This window comes from Ochotona curzoniae, unplaced genomic scaffold, assembly GCF_017591425.1.
Source record: "Ochotona curzoniae isolate NIBS_2020 unplaced genomic scaffold, NIBS_Ocur_1.0 contig_517, whole genome shotgun sequence".
NCBI lineage: Eukaryota > Metazoa > Chordata > Mammalia > Lagomorpha > Ochotonidae > Ochotona > Ochotona curzoniae.
In genome coordinates, this window is record NW_024466454.1 from 1,007,007 (window position 1) to 1,027,285 (window position 20,279).

A 20,279-nucleotide genomic window follows, 5' to 3' on the forward strand; every position below is an offset into this window, starting at 1 on the left:
TGTTTGTCCTCTTAGGGGGCAGATCAGGTCCGCTGGAGGGCTTACGTTAGCTGGTTAGTCTTTCTTTTTATAGATCAGATATCATAGAAATATGTTGGATTTGATTGCCGGATGAAGTGAGAGGATATAAACTTTGTATGTGGATTCTGCACTGTAAAGTAAACATATTTCCCTTAATAGGATACATTTTAAATTATGGTTTAGTTGGCTTTTAAAAGTCTGTTGGATTTCACATACAACATTACCATGAAAGGCTGAAACTTTTTGACTTTTCATTGTGTTTCTGACATTGCTTTGATAATATTTGTAAATGTGTAAGTAATGCAAATCTTTGCAAGAAAAAAGATTTCACAAAGGTGAATCATACACACAGTAATAGGCTTTTGCTTGCCTTTTTTTTTAGATTTACTTTAATACATAAATTTAGCCTTTAGAAAAATATATCCAGAGTTTTCCAGTCATTGTAAGCATTTAAATTCTACATTTCTATTATTTTCAGCTGACCAGTAAAGAGAGGTGAACAACTCACTGATGTAATAGAGGGGTTGGTTTTCATTTGTAGTTAGAGCAAACACACCTGTTTAAATTTCTTTTTTGCTTCTTTCCAGTTTTCTGATTCTGCCCTTCCTGTTTTATAGGAGCTCTTTTGCATAGAGAAGCAGTAAAGCATTCTTGTAACACCAAGAGAGAGGCCTGAAGTAATCGCTAAGGTGTAAACATTTCATTTTAACTTAATGAAACTTTATTTCTGATAGATTGCAAGACAACAGCAGCAACTTCTGCAACAGCAGCACAAAATCAATCTCCTGCAGCAACAGATCCAGGTCAGTGTATTTTATTACTCTCATCTGATTATTCTTAGATACTTTCCTCCTTGAAAATGGAATTTAAAATCCTGCAAATGCTGTCTTTTCAGCAACACAAATAGGACAGTTATTCAGGAGTGTTACACACAGTTGTGTAAGTGGATGTAAGAAATATGGACTAGGCAGTGATACGAGCATTCTTCTCCAATGTGATCCGTAAATAGAACAAATCTTATTTTTTTCTTTTCCCTTTCACATTTACCTAATACAATCTGGTGGAAACTTGGTGGCTGCAAGGTAACATACAGGTGCTGCTTTTGTTGCTACAAACTGTTTTTTGCCTTGTATTTTTCATGTAATTGCGTCACACAGGAAAACTTACTTTTGTGTACTTGTTAGCACTGATTAGGCCAATCATGAGAAGAATCAGGATAAAAAAGGCTGTGAGTAATGAGTTTGTCCCTTAATAAATAAATATTAACCAAATTCCTTATAGATTCTGAGGGAATATATAATTTAATGGTAGCTTGTCTTCAAGGATCTTACAGTCTATAAACGAAGAAAATAATTTTACCACAATTTAGAAATCTCCTTTTTCTATGGCATTGAAAAAATGCATAAACCACAATTAACAATATTCTGGGAGGTGAAGAAGATGAGTTCTTTTCTGTCATTCCTTTACTTACCTGCTATGGTTAATTCAAGATATGGGCCAGCATATTCTAAATAGCATTACTTTTTTTGAAGTTAATATCACAACCTTTGTATTATTTTAATTTAGCATAAAATCACAGTTTAATTTCCTGTCTTACCAATGAACGCAGTGATTTGCACTTAGAGCCCCGATTTATTTTGTTAATTGTGCTTAGCAGACCAGGCAGTACTTAACTGAGTTTAAAATACTGATTTGGTATCTGAAGAAGTATCTTCTCCTAAGTTGGCATTTTTTCCAGCAAACTTCGTAAGAAGTTTTTTTTTGTTTTTTTTGCAACTTGTTTCTGTTGTTTATGGTTTGATCCTATAGTATGTGTCAACATTCATATATTTCCAAATAAAACAGTCTAAATGTACGTGACTTAGAATCTCTGGTTTTGTGACGCTCAGTCATAACAATTGAATCTTGGAATAATTTCTTATCCTGATATCTCTTTTATGACTCATGCTGAGATCCTTAATTAAATAACTGTCCAGGTGTTCCCTTGTTCTGCCCTTATTAAAATTTTTAGTGCATCCCCTACTGCTAAGGTCAAGATTTTTAGCCTGTGGCTTCCTACATTTTTCTCTAGATTCCTCTAAGAACTCAGTAGGTGTTAAATAACATGATCATTTAGTTCTCCCTGTTGCTCTTATTTGTAATATAGTAATGTAAGAAGTTTCTTAAGATATTCCTGTATCAGTTATTTGTACTAATTTTGCTACCTTTTTTTTTTTACCACTTTTTTATTTCTAATATATTTTATTTCTTAGTCCAGTGTTATCTGTATTGATGAGGTTTCTTAATTGATGTTTTCCTGTATTGGAGACCTCAGATGAGTAATGACTATAGCAGTTTTGAATATTTTTATGAGATATCATTAGTATTTATTGATTACATATGATTTTATAGTTATAACTTGACTAGATTAAATTGATGTCTTTTTCTGGAAATGATAGAATGTGATCTTAAGATAGTCATCAAAATGTTCCATTTGAGAAGATAAACATAAATTTCCAAGTGTTCTAATAGCAGTTTAGTTGCTTTTATAACTTGTGAATATTTCTCGTGTATAAATGCTTAAGAAACTTTCAGCTAATCAGCACTTATTGTAGTTGTAGAGAAGCTCAATGTAAGTTACATTCATTTTAGAAATATAGGACCCTTGGTAACAAGAATTCATATGTATCTTTTAAACAAGGAAGTAAATAAGACTTGTATTATAGTTGATTCTGTTCAAAGCTGTTGCTTCCCAGTGTCATTTCCACTCATAACTTGTCAATATGAGAGCATTTGAAGAATTTTTCAAATACTGAAACACAGTCTTTGGACAACTGTGACATTCACAATACAGTTATCTGTCATTCTGGCATTTATAGTTACTTTTTTGGAAATGGAGTGAGTTAAGGAAAATTTCAACATGATCAATTTATGAAAGGGTTATATTTGTGTTTTAGTATGCATTTTAAGCAAAATATAAAATTCATACTTTTTCTGTTACTAAAAAAAGCATTCTCATATCTCAGAATGGAACAATGAATAAAACAATTTTAAGAAGAAAACAAACTTCTAAAAGAAAATTTTCACTACTGAGACAATTTTAGCAAATTTGACATTTTTGCTTGTTTTAAATCTTAAATTTTGCAACCTATTTGTTAACAGGGTCAATACGATTTAAGCCACAACAATTAGCTGTTTGCCTTGGAGAATCAGTTCCTTACAGTCAAATTTGTTCTATTATTCCCCCAATTTGTAGTTTTAATGAAAAGGGAAAGGTATATAACTTATCTTAATAACCATACACCAAACAGTCTGGATCTACTACAATTGAAACAAATGAAAATCTCAATGGTTTGAAAAAAATTGAAAAATAGGGATTTTAAAATTAGAAATAGCAAAAGAAATGATTGAGATAATATTTTAAAAAGGTTCCATGTTGGGGCCCTGGCGCAATGGCCTAGCAGGTAGAGGCCTTGCCTTACACTTGGCACAATCCCTTGTGGGTGATAGTTCTGATCCTGGCGACCCCGCTTCCCATCCAGCTCCCTGCTTGTGGCCTGGGGAAGGCAGCCGAGGATGGTCCAAGGCCTTGAGACCCTGCATCCAAGTGGGAGACTCAGGCTCCTGGCTTTAGATGGGCTCAGTTCCTGTTGTTGTAGCCGCTTGGAGCGTGAGTCGGTGTCTCCTCCTCTGTATATCTGACTTTCCAATAAAAATAAATAAATCTTTAAAAAAAGGCCCCATGTCTATTTACAACCATTTAAAATGTATATATGAAGCTAAAAATAAGTTCATTTTTCTCTGTCGAGTATACTTTTTAAACTTTTTGCCTTAATAAATAATAACAAGTTTTGAAAGACACCCTTTCTTTTCCACTAAAAGAAACATTTTTTTTGAGATGGTGTATTTTCAATGCTTCACTAAGTAAAGGGTTGAAGACCAAAAGTAAAAAGACAATAGATCAGCAAAGGCACAGGCATAAGCCATAAACAATAACCAAGTGAGAGATGTCAACTTTACCAATGTACAATAAAATCCAAGATAGTCACAAATCATCAAAACTATAGTGTGTATATAGTATATAGTACAGCACAGTACTGTATAACTTCTAACGAGAAGACATACGTACCCCTAGGAGCATGGAAGCTGTATTGATAAATTATTATTGATTTTGTGGACTCACAATATTTTTTGGTGAGTCAATTTTTACCACTTAAAACTCAAACTAATAATTTTAAATAATTATACAATAATATTAGTAGACCCTTTAGTAGGCTATTTGTGGTGAATTTATAAATCCCTCTGTGCTTTAGGGAAAATGGTGATTTTTTAAAAAAATTATTGTATGATAAATAATTATGTGGCCCAGGAATAAACATTTTTGATAATTCTAGGACAAATGTAGCACAATTTTTATTAAGTCTGTGGAAAGCAAAGCTAAGGAGTCAGTGTGTGAATCCTTACACTTGTCAACGTTGATTTTGATGCAGTAATTTCATTCTTTCTCTGCCACCAATTGTTTTGTAGGATTTTAGCCAATAGTACGAAGCATTTTATTTATGAGTTATGTAAATTGGTAAACAAAATCCACTTTTAATTCCTGGGACAGTTGTAAAAAAATTACCTATTTATTGTAATTTCAATTAATTCTTAATATAAGATCATTGCAAGTCAAGCAGAAAACTCTCTATAAAATCTGATGTCTTAATCCATGTATCTCTCTTTCTCTCTATGTATATATATGCTTATCTGATCATGTTATGGCTTTCAATCTAGAGAAGATACTGTTTATGAGTGCAATGTACCAGCTTCTTTGATTTCCATATCATATCCATAGGAGCACATATAAGTGATGACATTTTGTATCTGGCAGTTTAGCATTGAAAAATAATTTGACTTATTATTAAAATAGCATTGTAAAATCTTGTTTTTCCAGGGATGGATTATTCTGCAATCATTGGGGTGACTTTAGACCCCAATTTTAGAATTATTCAAGGAACTTGTACCATGTGCCAAACAAGCAGTATTCTCCCTCACAGTAACCGACCAGCATTCTCTTAAGAATGGATTGACTGGTTGGGATTTTATATGGGTATATGGTCTTCTGACCCAGGGCCAGTGATTTGTATATTCACAATACACATTTTGTATAATTGTGAAACATCAGTATAATTGTGAAACTTGAAATAGGTCTCTGTTTTCTTTATAACCAATATGTTTCATTGCTTTCCATTACTTAACATGTATTACATGGCAAACTCAATCTGTAGGTGATGTGAACTAAATGCTATTGCTTGCAGGTTCTCTTTGTCTTATCTGAAAATTTTATTTTTTAAAATATTGTAGAACATGCTTTTTTTTTTACTTTTCCCACAATCAAATTTTTTAGCTTCAGTGAAGTGTCATTTTGTTCTTAAGCATATATGAGAATTTTTCTTATAGAGTGTTTTCTATTTCAAATAAGCATTCATTAGTGCTATTGCTAAATTTTGTGTCTGTCATGAAACATTAAATATGTATTCTCTTTTCTTCTTGCATAGAAAGAAGAAAGATGTTAATGTTATAAATAAGGAAATGATTGCTGTTAAACGATTAAACAGAATAATTTGAGATGTACCCTTACCTTTTGAGGAGATAAAATGTGCCTTTTGTTTCTGCCAGTGTGATTAACTACCAGTATTTCAGGTATCTGCTGAGCAGAATAAAGGACTACCTTTTTATGTTAAGTCGTTGTCGAAAGATCAGAAATAATTACTTTGTACATTAGCCTTTGTGGCCTGCTTGACCTGGTTAATTAATTTTTTTGCTAGCATAATAATAATACATATATTTGAAGATATGTTTCATCACTAAGTATCTAATTGACCTCTAATTTTAAGAGCCGGACCTTCCGTTTATTGTCTTTGGAAGATGACTGGGGGAAGTAAGGAGCTGATTTTCAGTCTTCTGAAGCCTCTCTGTCTTGGGTTGCATCTCCTTGTTAATTGTATTTCACGTTGATAAACAAAAGGCAATTATAGTGCTTCTGTTTTGGCTCTAGCAAATAGTCCTTTATTTGTGTGTTATTGATCAGGTAATGAATCTCTTTCCAACAGCCTCTGAAAAGGAACAAATAAACCCATTGAAAGTAATTTCATATGTCTATTGGCACCGAATATGAATCTGATACTCTCTTACAATGATATGAGGGTTATAAACAAAGCTTAGAAGTCTGGGATTAGCCCCCAGCTTCAGCAAGCCCTTAAAATATTTTGTAATTCTATCTTCAATCATGAATTAGCCAGGAAAAACAGACCCTCTCTCCTCTCTATTTCTGTGCTGTATGCTGTTTTTAATTGCCCACAGGCAGGCTGTTGTGATCTTCTGTGGAAGTTTAAAACCAAGATAAAAATGCAAATCTGATTATTTCTTTTATGTAATCTAATTAACTTTTTAAGTAATGATAGATGCTCTAAAGCCTGTTTCAACCACTTTAATAATAAAGTTTCTGGACTATAAAGAATAGGTAAAACTGCTGCAATTCATGAATAGCAAGGGACATAACAGCTAAAATTATGCTGTTTTTGTTGTGGATTTCATCTCCACACTAATTATATTAGATTGTCTGTAAAGGTAGAATGAATCTGGAAGAGTCCTGACCAAATCTCACAAGGTACTATATAGAATCATTAATCAGATACCCATCTCTTTTACCAGTGTGGCCTTAGGACAAAGATCTCACGCAGCCAACTGAAATCTGAAGGAGCATCTGTTTTTTCTGCCCTGTCCTAAGCTTCTTCTGCTGAGTCTTACCTATTTGTGCTCTGTGCCCCAGTCTTCTCCCAAATCAGTGACAAGAGAAATTCAAGTAAATTAATTTCTTTGCTTCTTTCAGAGATTAAAGAGGGAGAGTTTAGCAGGAGAGGGGAGACATTTTGGAACTGAATAAAACAGATTATTTAATTGCTGCCAGCATATGATATTATGTAACAACAAATCAATTCCCAAGGCAAAAATGACTCTTTTCTATTTTTAAAAAATCCTTCTTCATATATTGAGGGTTCAGTTTAGCATTAGTCTTAATATTCCTGAGGATGTACTAATGTTGTTGAGGCAATGGGGAAGAATATTGTCTACCGTAAGAGACAGTAGTGTTTAGCTCTCATTTACATAAATACTTTTCATGACTATCTAGTTGTGTTCTTATGGAAATTATTTTAGTTTTCTCTTTGAATTAATGAAATAAAATTTACCTTTGCAACAGTTTTATTTAAGAAAATATTGGAAAGAAGTCAAATAAAACCTTTAGCCAGTAATGTTTGGATTCTTGGGTATGGCAAAAATTATGAAGATAGTTTGTTAAGAATGTGATTTTTAGGAAACCCTTAAAAGAGTACTACATCAGAAGTTGTGACATACTCCCCCTTCAACGTGCTGCCATTTTCACAGAATATTAAACTTGGAAATATCATCTACTAGACTGTGTGATTCTTACTCACTGGTGGGAGGAAAGGTGTGGAGTCCTTGTTGAAGAGCAGTTTAATGAGTCTGTTACAAAACTATGAGGGTATTGTCTCCACCATTTTTTTTTGAATTACAAAGTGTTTTCTTTTTATGAAATAATGATGATAACCCATTGCATGTGCTTTGTTTCTCAATTTTCCAGTAGTTTTGTTTGGTAAGACAAAATGTTCTTAATTGTGTATGTTTCCATTTAGTTTTCTTTTGAAAACAAAATGAATCACTGGTCCAAGATAAGTAAAATCTTGGGAACTCTTAATACAGCCAAATCCCTTACTTTACATTGGTAACTAAGGCATAGAACAGTTATCCAAGATTCAAAGCTTGAATATTGGTCGAGTCATTGGTGGAACTCAAGCTTTTTATTCCTTTTGTACTATTGTTCCCATTGTTGTCCCTTCGGTCTTACTTTTTTCCCCTCCTGTGAGTTGAATAAATCACTTTGTACTTAATTGTTTTAGCTTACAATGTGGATATTAATATATTCATTACATTCTTTATATTGTTAAATGGTAAAAAATGAATACTTTCCACTAGAATCAGTTTATATACAAGACTGCTATAGCTGTCAGTGTTTACCCATAAAGAACAATGTAAAATGCATAATTGGAATCTTTATGCTGTGTTATATGAGATACAGTAATGGCTAACTTATTCTCCTAGTATTTACCTATAAGCTTCTTAATAGTTAATTTTGTTACTTTGTGGGGACTTTGATGGGATGTTTTTCTGTTTCAGAGGTCAAATGTAACCTTAATAACTTTTTAAAAGCTATCTTCTCCATCTGATGAAAGTAGGCAGTGAATAATAATATAATGCCCCAGTGGTCCTCAACCTTAATGTACTTTCTGGATACCTGAAAGTCTTAGAAGTTCTAATATCTGGGACCCATTCTCAAGATTCTGATTTTATATGACATGAAGTACAGTTCTGTATATATGCGATCTATTAAGAGCTTGATAGATGATTTTAGTGAATAAAATATATATTTTATATATCTCCAACTATCTGTCTAGGCTGAGGGTTGGAACATAACTTAAATAGTAATTCTTGAGAAGTTAAAATATACATTTGCATTTGGTAACTGTTGTTTTATTTACTAGCTAGAATTGTTTTGATGAACCATGGCTTAAACAATACATTTAGTTTGTTTTTCTAATAATTTTATATGTGTGTGTACTGGCAATACAAGAATGTATTGATATTATATGACTTAGGAGAAAGTGCATAAAAAAGCAAAATTAGAAAATAAATTCTTGTAAAAAACATGTAATGAGAGGAAGGGAGGGAGGAAGGGAGAGAGAGAGAGAGAGACACTGAGAGAGAGAGACAGAGAAAAGGAAGAAATCTCTCATATATCCATATATTAGTTTTCTCCCCACTTGCCCAGAACAGGCAGGACTGAGAAGATCTCAGACTGGGAGCCAGGAAATCAATCTAGGTTTCCCACATGGTTTCAAGAACCCATTTATTTGAGCCTTCACTCCTATTTTCCAGAGTCTGCAGAGTCAGAAGCCAGAAACAGGAATCAAACCTGGATATGTCAATCTGGTGCATGGTCTTATTATTTTTTTTAATGTTTCTTTACTGACTTTCAATGACCTTAGAGGCACAACAAGAAGAAATTGGGAGATGGGGAGAGAAATTTCTTCCATTTGCTGGTTCACTCCCCAAATCCCTACAATATACAGTTGGGCCAAATCAAAGCCGAGAGTCTGCAGCAACATCACATATGGGTTGCAGTCAGGTATCCAGGTACTTTAGATATCATCTACCGCTTTCCAAGGTGCATCTTAACAGGAGGGTGCATTCAGGAACTCGAGCTGAGGATTCCATTTGGAAATGTAGGTGGCTATCCTAGCCAGCATCTTAACTACTTGGCCAAAGCCCTATCCCTGACCTATTATTTTTGTTAAAGAATTTTAAAAAACCTGAATGATTTGACTGCAACTTGACATATGTGAGGGATAGATATATCTACATAAAATATGTATGTAAATATATGCATAAACACATATGTAAATAGAAAAGACAGTAGAATATGTTGCTTCAGGATACATATAACTTAAAATTTCATACCAGCTCAAGTGTAAGAAGCAAATAAATCAAATTTACAATTTTACTTCTACCATTTAGTACATTTGTGGTCTATTTTGCTGTTTATTACCTGTGAGACAAGTTACTAAATGTCTTTGATCCCACATTTTTTTAATTCCCATAGATAGATAATTGTGCCTTACAGTAGTTTGGGATTAGAAGTAGTTGCAAAATGTTCCATAAGTGTCCAGTACATAATAACTATATTTCTGTGGCTCTTGTTGGTGATGCCTTTTCCTACATGAGTAGGTATAGGAATAATTCCAGAGTTTATAACAGGTAAGCATACATACATCTAATTTGTAAGTGATTGCAAATGTGTGTGCATCTATGTGCATATATGTGTTTAGAACTCACAAATTAGTGATGTGAATATAAGATTATCAATGCTGTGTGCACTATAATCAGTTATTATCACCATTATAAAGAAAAGAAAAAGCATCCGTTTTCTCTGGCTGCCAAATGAGAGCTATTTCACTTGCCAGTGAGTGGAGAATAATGTTTATCAGGCCCTTCGAAATGGTCAGCTGAGAATTAGACACAACTGCCTGGGGACTGTACAGGACAGACCATGGCATTTTGTTTTGCAAAAAACACTGTCAGATTCTTACCTTTCACACTGAAATGGTCTTACTATTAAAGTGATAGTCTTTGTGAAGTTGGAAGTATAGTAAATGAGCCTTTCCAATTTATTTCATAGATTTTAAACACAAATGAAGCTGTGTGATATAGCAGCACAGAATGCAAAATCCCCCTTGTTTAAAATGAAGTTGTTCATATAAATCTTACGTATGCCATCTCCTGTAAGTCAGGCATTTGCCTCGCTTTTGTGAATTATGTCTGTACTTAGAATTTAAGAAGTTAAACAGTATGCATACCAGACTTGAGAGATGGGAAATAAAAATTGATATACTGTGTGACACTTGATATAGCACAGGGAAATATCTTTTAAATGTGGCTGGGAGGTACTGACATAACCGGTTTGAATTCACTTGTAGTAACTTCAACCCAAAATTATTAATGTTAGAGTTAGATATTTTTACTTGTTCAAAATTAACAGGAAATAAATGATGCGAAAATGTCCTGTTTCCTGTGAGACACTGAATTCATTTTACTCATCATTCTATCCATTTAGAAAATGCTAAGGTCGTAATGTTAGACAATGAAAGTTAAAAAAATCACACTTGAGAATAAAGCATAAGGTTCATTCTCAGTCAAATCATGATTGTGGCTGTTGTTATACGTCCATTTCAGTGGGGTGATTTTTTTCTTAAAGTTCCATGGAAAGGTTTTGTGCAGCAGCCGAAATTCACACATAAAGGATTCTCAACCAGGCCAATTGCAACATGGACAGATAATTCTAAGAAAATTCCAACAGACCATGCCTACCTATTTTGTACTGCAGTAAGAATCATCTATTGCCTGTTCTTTCTACATTCTTTAATTGTACATTAGAATATATACATACTCCTGTTTTATATATAAAAAGGGGAAAAAATCAAAGTGTTTTTGTTTCAATTGAATGCCTATTTTTTTCCAAGTTTCCTTTTTTGATTTCTTTTTACAAGTTGCAGGAAGGTCAAGACATTGTTACCCAAATGAAAAAAGTATTCCTTGCATAGGGCTAATCAATACCTGTGCATAACTCTGAGTTTGATGTTTCTCAAGCTGAATACAGCCGAAGTTACTGGCAGTGTGTAGAAAAGTCAGTTAAATATAGGGCAGTTTAAGGTTAGTAAAATAAGTTCGCACAAAATGAATCAAAGACAAGTTTGGTGCAAACATGGAAATACTTGCATTACTTTCCTACCGTATGCATTTTCCATAAGCTTTTAGAAAATTCTTTATGTAAGCAAATCGAGCCTGAGTCAGCAATCAACAAGAGAGTAGGCACCTGTAGTTCTTGAGGCCAATATTTGTTCTAAATGGCTTTTTTAAAAAATTCTATGGCTCTCAACTGCTACCTCCTGGCTTGTACTTCACAGAAAATCATGAAGTGTCATGGTAGCTCCAAAATTACCAGCTGAATAATTGGAAGCTGTAATTTGAAAGAATCATCTTGGACTTAGTGATAAAATGAGTTTGGTTGCAGAAGATGAAAGTGAAAGTGCATGGGAATAAAAAAAAAAAAAGGTTTTACCTATTCAGTGAAGAATAATTGTGCTTTGAGAAAAGAAGTATTAGTGTCAAGCTTTTGTTTTCTCCTTCCTCTCTGAGTTTTTATGGCACATTCTAAAGACTCAAGTTTCTAGATTTTGCGTATCACAGCAAGATAGAATGGAATCAACATTCTGTGGCCTGGTTATTCTTTGTCTATAGAAAATCTAGACACAAGTGAGTAGTAGTTAGATTCTAGATATATGTTAGTCTTAGGAATTTGGGTAGACCAGGTCAGAGCTACAGTGATGGAACCAACATGTATTTGGCCATTGAAGGAATTCCAGATCATTGTTGGAATATATGAACAAGAGTGGAAACGATGGCAAAGAAAACAAAGTTGGGCTCTTGAAATCGGCATATAATACAGCAGCTGTTGTTCTGTCAAAATTTTCTGGCTTAATTTACGGTTCATTTCACTGGTCTCAGAGGGCCCTCTCCTGGACTCCGTCTTGGGATAAGCATATATCCTTGACAGTTGTACACTCCCAAGGATTGCTTGTGGGACAGAGAGTTCAGAAGCCATATGAACTTATGTTTAGGACTTTAATCTTCATATTACTGCAGTATCTTTCCTTCTCAGTAAGGATGGGTTCTGACTGTACAGACCCTAATTTGTCAGTGTTATGTTTATCAGATGGTTAAAAACAAAATGCTAGAAGTGGATGTCTTTGAATGTTAGAATTATAGTTAGGTTAGTAATTGTTGTTACATTTCAGGTTTATTAATTTTTTTCTAACATAGAAGAGATTTCTGTGAAGAGTTTGTAGAAGAAGGCCATTATCTTTTAATGCAGTATTCCATAGGTTTCTTAAAGCAACTCTATACTGCTTCTAAGTATAGTAGTATTATATTGAAGGAAATATGCTGGACATAGAAAAAAATCACATGCTCGCCCTAATTAGTGGGGGCTTAAAAAAACTCAGCCCATAGAGAGAATATTACTTACTAGAGGATGAGATGGACATATGAATAGGAGGAGTCTGGGTAAAAAATTAGGAAAACTGGGTGTGATTTATTAATTATGACAAACATTTATGAAATGTTAGTAGGAGAGGTTGGATATTGAGTATTTGGGAACTCAAGTATACATTTTTGGTTTATAAATTATAAATTAATATGAAAAACTTAGAACACTTTAATGAGAGTACACTGAAAAGATCAGAATTTTAAAAATATGAAAATTTTTAAGTCCACTGTGGTACATTCCTTTGATGATCTGTCATAGACTTCTACAACTGTTTATAAATAATTGTTTGTTAATTGGGATAATGTTGATAATGCAACATTAAATAGAGAAATATATAAAATATGTTATTTTTTTCAACTATATGACTACAGTCATTGAGAAAAGGATGGAAGAGAGGGCATTGCTTTTAAAATTAATATTGTTCTTATTACTCTTTCGCATTTATTTGAAATGGAGATTTAAAAGACAAGGAGAGATAGAAAAGTTCTTCCATCTACTGGTTCACTTCCCAGATGGCTACAACAGCCAGAGCTGAGCTGATATGAAACTGGGATCAGGAGGCTCTTCTGGGTCTCCCTCATGGATACTGGGTCCTAAGGACTTGGGCCATTCTACAATGCTTTCCCAGGCTATAAGCATGATACTAGATGGGAATGCAGCAGTCTGGCTGTGAACTGGCACCCATATTGGATGCTAGAGTGCGAGGGTGGGGGATTAGCCTGTTGAGCCACAGGACAGGCTCCAATTATTTTTTTTAAAGGACTAAAAATATACTTCTAATGCGTACAACCCTGGAGTAAAATGTAATGTCTATGGCTTGAGTCTTAACTAGCATTAATGTGATTGCTCAAAGAGAAAATTCAGTTAATAATAATAATAATAAAACAGATCTCCAGAGAGCTGAAATGGATATGCAGGGATAGATCTCAGTATTTTCATTCTATTTCACTGATATTTACACCTGTTTCTGGCCCCTACTCATTTGCTAAACCAACGTTACCTTGTACACTGATTAATTCTGCAGAATTATGTATTCCCTTTAGCTCAGAGAGATGAATTTTGATCCCAGGCAAAGGAAAGGTAGACCTGGAGATGATTACTGACTTACTCTCAGCAGAACTTGTTCTTTCTTCCATGGAGGATATGCAGCCCCGGCTTGTAGATAAGATGGCATCTGAGCAATGACAAGAAGATGTATTAGAAAGAAGCTTAGACTTACAATTTCTGTGCCTGGTCTTTGTTCTAGTAACTGCATGTCAGCTGGCAAAGGACTCTTCTTTCTTGATTTTTATTTTTCATTTACATGGAACAAGTATTATTCAATCTTAACTCAAGACTGTGGCTCAAGTTCCTTGCGACACTAACCTGTCATTCCAGAGGACAGAAATAGACAATGGCAAAGTCTTGGTCATCTTCCCTACAAAGCTTGAGGACAGGCTTTAAGTTTGGTCATAATATAAGCCTTGTCCACTTAGGAAGAATGTTTACATTTTAATCCATTGAAGGGTTTGTAATTACAAGCTTGAATTAGTATTTTCTTTGTGGAGTATTGTGATAGCTTTTAATGCTTGCCACCTAAAACGATGGCTACAGGAGACTTTAGAAAATATATTTAGGAAGAGGGCCTACAAATGCTTGCTTTCAAGGCTGCAGAGAGAACCATTATGTAGTCAATGACAAATCTTGGCATTATGGCTATAAAGTGGAAAGGGTGACACAAACATAATTTCAGTGTTGTAAGTAAAATATTGTAATTTTTGGAAAAAAATTCTCATTGCTTTGCTAAAGTATTAATTGCAGGAAATTACAACATATCCTATTGAAGTATTATGTCAGTGGCATATATAGCATATAACACCTTTCCCTGTCTCTTGTTTTCACTCCAAGTGTTGCATTTTCATTTGGATACAGATGTGTTAAGTGGCTAGAGCCTTGTCTAACTGTGGGGGTGGTGCTGAGTGTGGTTCAGACTGTCTAAAACTGTGACGGGGAGAATTCGATTTTTCTTCTGGAGGCAGGCTTCCTGCTTGAAGGATAGCACTGATGTGGATATGCTTTTGGCCATTTCCTCACATCTAACTCGTCAAGTTTCATCTTCGAGTTCCAATAAATTTTCCAACTACAATTTATTTATTGGGTTGCAAGATAAAAAATGAGAGAATTTCATTTTTGATGTGTAGTGGAGCTTAATATGGTTTTCCGATTTCCTCCCATTTTGTTTGAAGTAAATAGGGTAATTACTCACTAAAATTCTAATATCTTTCAGGGCTTTAGGGATGAATCTAAAACAGACCCATATAATGTTTTATTTAAGCAAATCCATGTTCTTATTAGGCAGTTCACCTTAATGTCATTTTTTATAAATAAACTTTTATTTTTTCAAGCATTATTTAATTAATTTTGTTGTTCTATCACATTCTGACATCAGCCTCTGCTAGGACCTGCAGGATGCGATTTGTTGTTTAAAAATGAAAATAATTTATTATTGGAAAAAAATTATAAATCACTTGGGCTTGATATATAAATGTGAATGTAAAAGAATGTAAAACAATCTGATGCAGTTTCAGGTTTTTTTTTTCTTTTTTACTGAGGCACATATACAGTTATCTGTGTTTGCACAAAGCATTTGTGCCGGTTGTACATCTGATTAATATCTAACTAGATATGAGTGAAACCAATTCTGAAGAAACTACTACCATGCTGGTTTCTTGGACTGTTTATGGTTCCCATTAACTGTAGGCCTTTACCACATAACAATTGGATGAATCTGGTTTTACTTATCAAATCCAGATTTGCTTTTTCTCCCGCAGTAGAGAAGGGTGAGGTTCTTTATGTTACCAGCTTCTTTATGAGTGTGGGACTCGCAGCATCTCTGGATTGAGGCTGCTGGACTGGGATAAATACATGCAACACAGTTGGAACAAGAGCTTTAATTTTATGTGAAATATATATTTTACTAATTAAGAACAAGAACTCATTTCCCCACAGTCCTTCTCTCCTCTACTTTGAACAACTGTAGGTATAGATTGGAAGAATTTAAAGCTGTGAGTGTTAATCTTTCACCATAGCTCTGTGTTTTTCCCCAAGAGTACTGTGGATGGAGTATGTGGAAAAAAGTGCAGAGGTTTCTATGTAAAATGATAGCATATTTTCCCCAGTGAGCATCTCTTGTTTTTCAGAAATGAGACAGTGTGAAGGGGACTTGGGCTGGATTTAAGAGAAGGGCATTCACTTTCCTAGGTAGTAGGGCTGACTGTTACACAGTAGCTCTGTTCTCCACCATGGTAAGTCATGTTGCCTCTGTGCTCCAAAGGGTGGGCAAAGTGTTGAATCTGAGTAGGACAGTAAGTGTGTACCATTCCGGTCCTTAACCAATTTAGTTTTGCCAAGGCTAATTCCTTGGTTTAAAGCAGCTAGTAGGTGTTAAATCACAAAATGAGTAATGTAAGGAGAATGTCTGGGAAAAAAAATTTTGAGATAATGCTTCTTGATTTACATTGATGATGTTGGGGGACTTTTTTATTACTGAAAAAGCGTGAACAACAGGAAGTCTTTTTTTTTTTAACTACATAGCTGTGGAGTTGGATAAGAAAGAGAAAACATTTTGAAAAATAGTCTAAGCTCTCATGTATTAAGCATAGCAGATGAAATGATTTATCGGGTTTTATACACATTCTGCAAAGGCTAAGCATTGCTAACAGAATGAGTGGCAGCCTCTGGGAGCTGAACAGGCCCCGGGGACTAGTCTTTGTTCCCCTGGTCTTGACAGGCATGTGTCTCTGTTAAATGAGAGCTTAATTTCTCTCATATGTGAACAATTTCCAAGCTCAACAAAAGCAGCCAGGACTGGAGCTATTTAAAAGAACCAGCACAGGAGGAAGCATTCTTGAAGAAAGGGTATATGCTAAAAGGCTAATTACTCACCATGGCTTAGCAACTATTTTATTTTTTTCACTAAGCTAGGTTTATTAACATGGATCTGCCACTTTTTTTTTTTACATAAACACACATTAAAATAACAAGAGTATATTTTTTATTCTTTGTGAAATAGCCATTTGCTGATCTCGTCTCATTGAAAAGAGGTACTCTTTCAACAATGGAGGTGTATATCATGGAATATCAATTCACTGGAGGGGGAGGAGAGAGGCCAATATACTCTAGTTCCTTTCTCTCTCAACTGGAAAGAATTTAAACTATTTACTAAGTACATCCCTGGCAACACTGGGACTTTTTCTTTAGATAGTGATTGCATAAAATATGGAGATCTTTGTTTCAACTTTTTTTCCTGTGGATACTTTAAGCTTTAGTTCTCTTAGTTTGTCTCAATTTCTTGAGATAAATCTATATTATTATAGGGCATATTGGGTACTTATGACTCCATTTGCACCTATTCAGATTTTAATTCACAGGTTTTAAAGGCTTTATCATTCTTCCCCTTTTATTTCTATTATAATCTTCATTAGCCTTTTATCTTAAATTTTAGCTACTGCTCTTCAAATTTCTGAATAATTCCTTTCAAGCTCTGTATATTACTCAACAGATAATGACCTATAAATAAACATCTAAATGTATTTGCATGGCAGTTACTTTATTACATTACATTGTAAATTTTAACCAACTAGTATGAACAATAACCATTCAAATGTATCTGTTTTGTATATTTGTAAGCCAGGGAACAAAAATTATTTGAGAAGATTTCAAAGAATTATGTATAAATGAAAATCTCTTCCAGTTTGAACTAGTGTGTTTTAAGAGTAAAATAAAAATGTCTCTGAAATAGAATGAATGACTCGATTGCAGATTTTCCACTACAAATGTGTTTTAAAATCCCCCAGAACATTCCAAGTCTACATTTTGAACTTTTAACAGGAAAACCAGGAAATCCTCAAACATGTTACTTGGCACAAGGCCAGAGAATGCAACATTATCATTTCATGGAAACAACAGCCTACTGTATATGATAGGCACTATGTGGTACCACAGAAAAGGTAGGGGGGAAACTTGATTCTGTTTGTAATGATGGACTGCTGACAGATGACTCTTTCAATTGCATCTGATTATCAAATTGGTCTTTATGAATAAAGCAGATGTTTCATATGCCATTAGCAATTGTAGTAGAAAAAAAGGTAATGTCTACCTGCTTGACTTTTTCCACAAGTATTTAGATACCTTCTTTAAAGTAGCCCAGCCCAGATACAACCATGGCAACCTGAATTTAAACGAAGGAAATGGTATCTTTTCTTCGAATATGAAATAAGGATTGGTGATCAAGAGAAGGAAAAAGTGAAAGGCATCTCCTTCAAGGTGCCTTTTCTTCAAATCCTCACTTTCTGTATGAAAATAGTAGGATTTCTATTATCAATCATATTTTAATAACAACAAAACATACCAAGCTACTTAAATTAATGACTTAAGTCATCCTTATATTCAATTTGGCGTTCATCTCAATACGAAAGTCAAAGAAAATTTAGGATCTTTTCTGACAAAAAAGATCAATTAAATTGAGCTTGTTTTTCTTTTATTATTTAAAATATTACAGAAAATGACAATACTATTTCTTTTTAAGCCTACCTCTGTCTTCATATTTTGTTCTTATCTCTACCCCAACTTGTATTTGATATATTATTCATTTTCTACATGTATGATAGAGTTGTCAATTCTAGTTTACTGCATAATGCCTTGTATCTTTTATCCTTCCTTTATTCCACTACTAACATGACTTAGGTTATCATCACCTCATGCCTAAATTGTTGAAATAGTAAACCATCTTCTAGAGTTTTCTTCCTAAAATACACTTCTCATTGTGCTTCATGTGTTCAGAAGCTTCCAAAGTTGTGCTGTTTTCTGCGATTTCGATTTACTTAACTTTTAATTACACATGTATGTTTCTGATGCTCTTTTAGTCCTTGGAGATATGCCACTCTACAAAATCTCATGCCTTGCTAAATTGACATTTTCTTGAGTGGAGGCAGACAATGAATTTGATCAGTAAAATTATGGCATGCTGAAAACCACTATGGAGAATCAACAGTGGGGCCTGGGGGGAGTGTTTGGCTAACTACTTCCCAAAGGAATTAAGAAAGCAAGTCTTGTTGCTCTCTGAAGAAAGATTCTCCCAGCAGATACAAAGACTTACAAGGTAGGAACAAGCCAGTTCTATGGAAAGAACATCAAGAGGCCCTTATGGCTTATGATGTAGAGGAGCAGAAGGGAGAAGTGTAGGAAATGAAAACACTGAGTGTAGTCTGCATTATTGTAAGGACTTCGGTCTTCAAGGGGGATGGGAAGTTTTGAAGAATAACATAATCTAACTTGGATTTTTGACAGGTTAAATTTTGCTGTGTTGCAAACAGACAGAAAGGGGGCAAATGTAGAAACAGAAAGATCTTGAGAAAGTCTATTTAGGCAAAAATGGTTAGTAATCGGAAAGAAAGGGAAACAGTAAGAAGCATTAAGGTGTAAGAGATGTTGTTTGTAACAACACAGCCAAAAGGAACCTGAGGGGAAAAGCAAAGTCCAGGCTGACTTCAGGTATTTAGACATCATCGACTGGAAGGATGGAGTTGACAGTCACCGAGGAAACTGTTAAGAATCGATTCCAAAAAAGGAGGGAGGTGGCTAGGAACATGGGAGAATATCAAAGTATAGTGTTGAAGTTGTTAAGGTGAGATATTTGTTAGAGATCCAAATATGCACGTTTGGTAGAACAACAAGAAAAATAAGAGAGAATGCAAAGGAGAAGTGAACATTGGAAATGTGTATTTGGGAAGGTTAGTGTATGGATGGCTTTCAAAACTCAGTCTCAACTTGAATTAATTTCATGACTTTACGTAGTATAGTTTTTATTCTCATTTCTAGCTTTATTTTTTTTAACTCGAATAGTGATAAACTTATCTGTGTGTAACCTTAGTATGACCATACTTGCCCATTTCCAGGTGAGTTGTCATATTGATTACATAGAATGGCCATCTTTTCCTTGTATTCATCTTTTCCTAATACAGTTCCAGAATTTCGTCAAGTCCTGGTTGCATGAATGCTTCTCTGATTAACATCACATTGGTCCTTTGCCCCAATTAAAAATTTTTTGTTTTATTAATTCCCATGTTCCATTGTATCTTTTTAATAACACTTCCAACAGTACAGAAACTGTTTCAGATATTTGTATATGTCTTGACACTCCTACAAGATGGTAGCCTCATTAAAGACAGAGATCATAATTATTTTTACATTGCCAACAAAACTATGTTGTTGCCTTGGTTGTGGTGAATGTTCAGAAAATGTTGCTGAAATTTGACTACGATCTTAAATTATTTTGAAATGCAAATTTAGAGACATCCACTATTATTTTTTATTTCTTTGCATGTTCATCACTTATTGAAGCAAATATATGAAAAAATTTATGCTAACATATTTAGCTCATGGCTCCATGATTTGAATAGTGTGGTAAAAACGTAACAGATGATTTGATGAATTTTCTAGGCATTGTTTTTCTGTCAGAGATAAAAGCTATCCAGTTTGGAGATATGTTTGCTAGTGAATTAGCTGTCCAACTCCT

At 34.2% G+C, this 20,279-nt stretch overlaps 1 protein-coding gene across 20 annotated transcripts in view; it reads left to right on the forward strand.

The window, feature by feature from the left end:
* The window catches only part of SOX6 (SRY-box transcription factor 6), a 472,980-nt gene that overhangs the window by 278,611 nt on the left and 174,090 nt on the right, over window positions 1-20,279 (forward strand). For all 20 annotated transcript variants that reach the window (XM_040989053.1, XM_040989047.1, XM_040989045.1 and 17 more), the window contains one exon: window positions 756-824. In XM_040989053.1, the coding sequence (XP_040844987.1) occupies window positions 756-824 (69 nt within the window). The remainder of the gene's footprint in view (window positions 1-755; window positions 825-20,279) is intronic.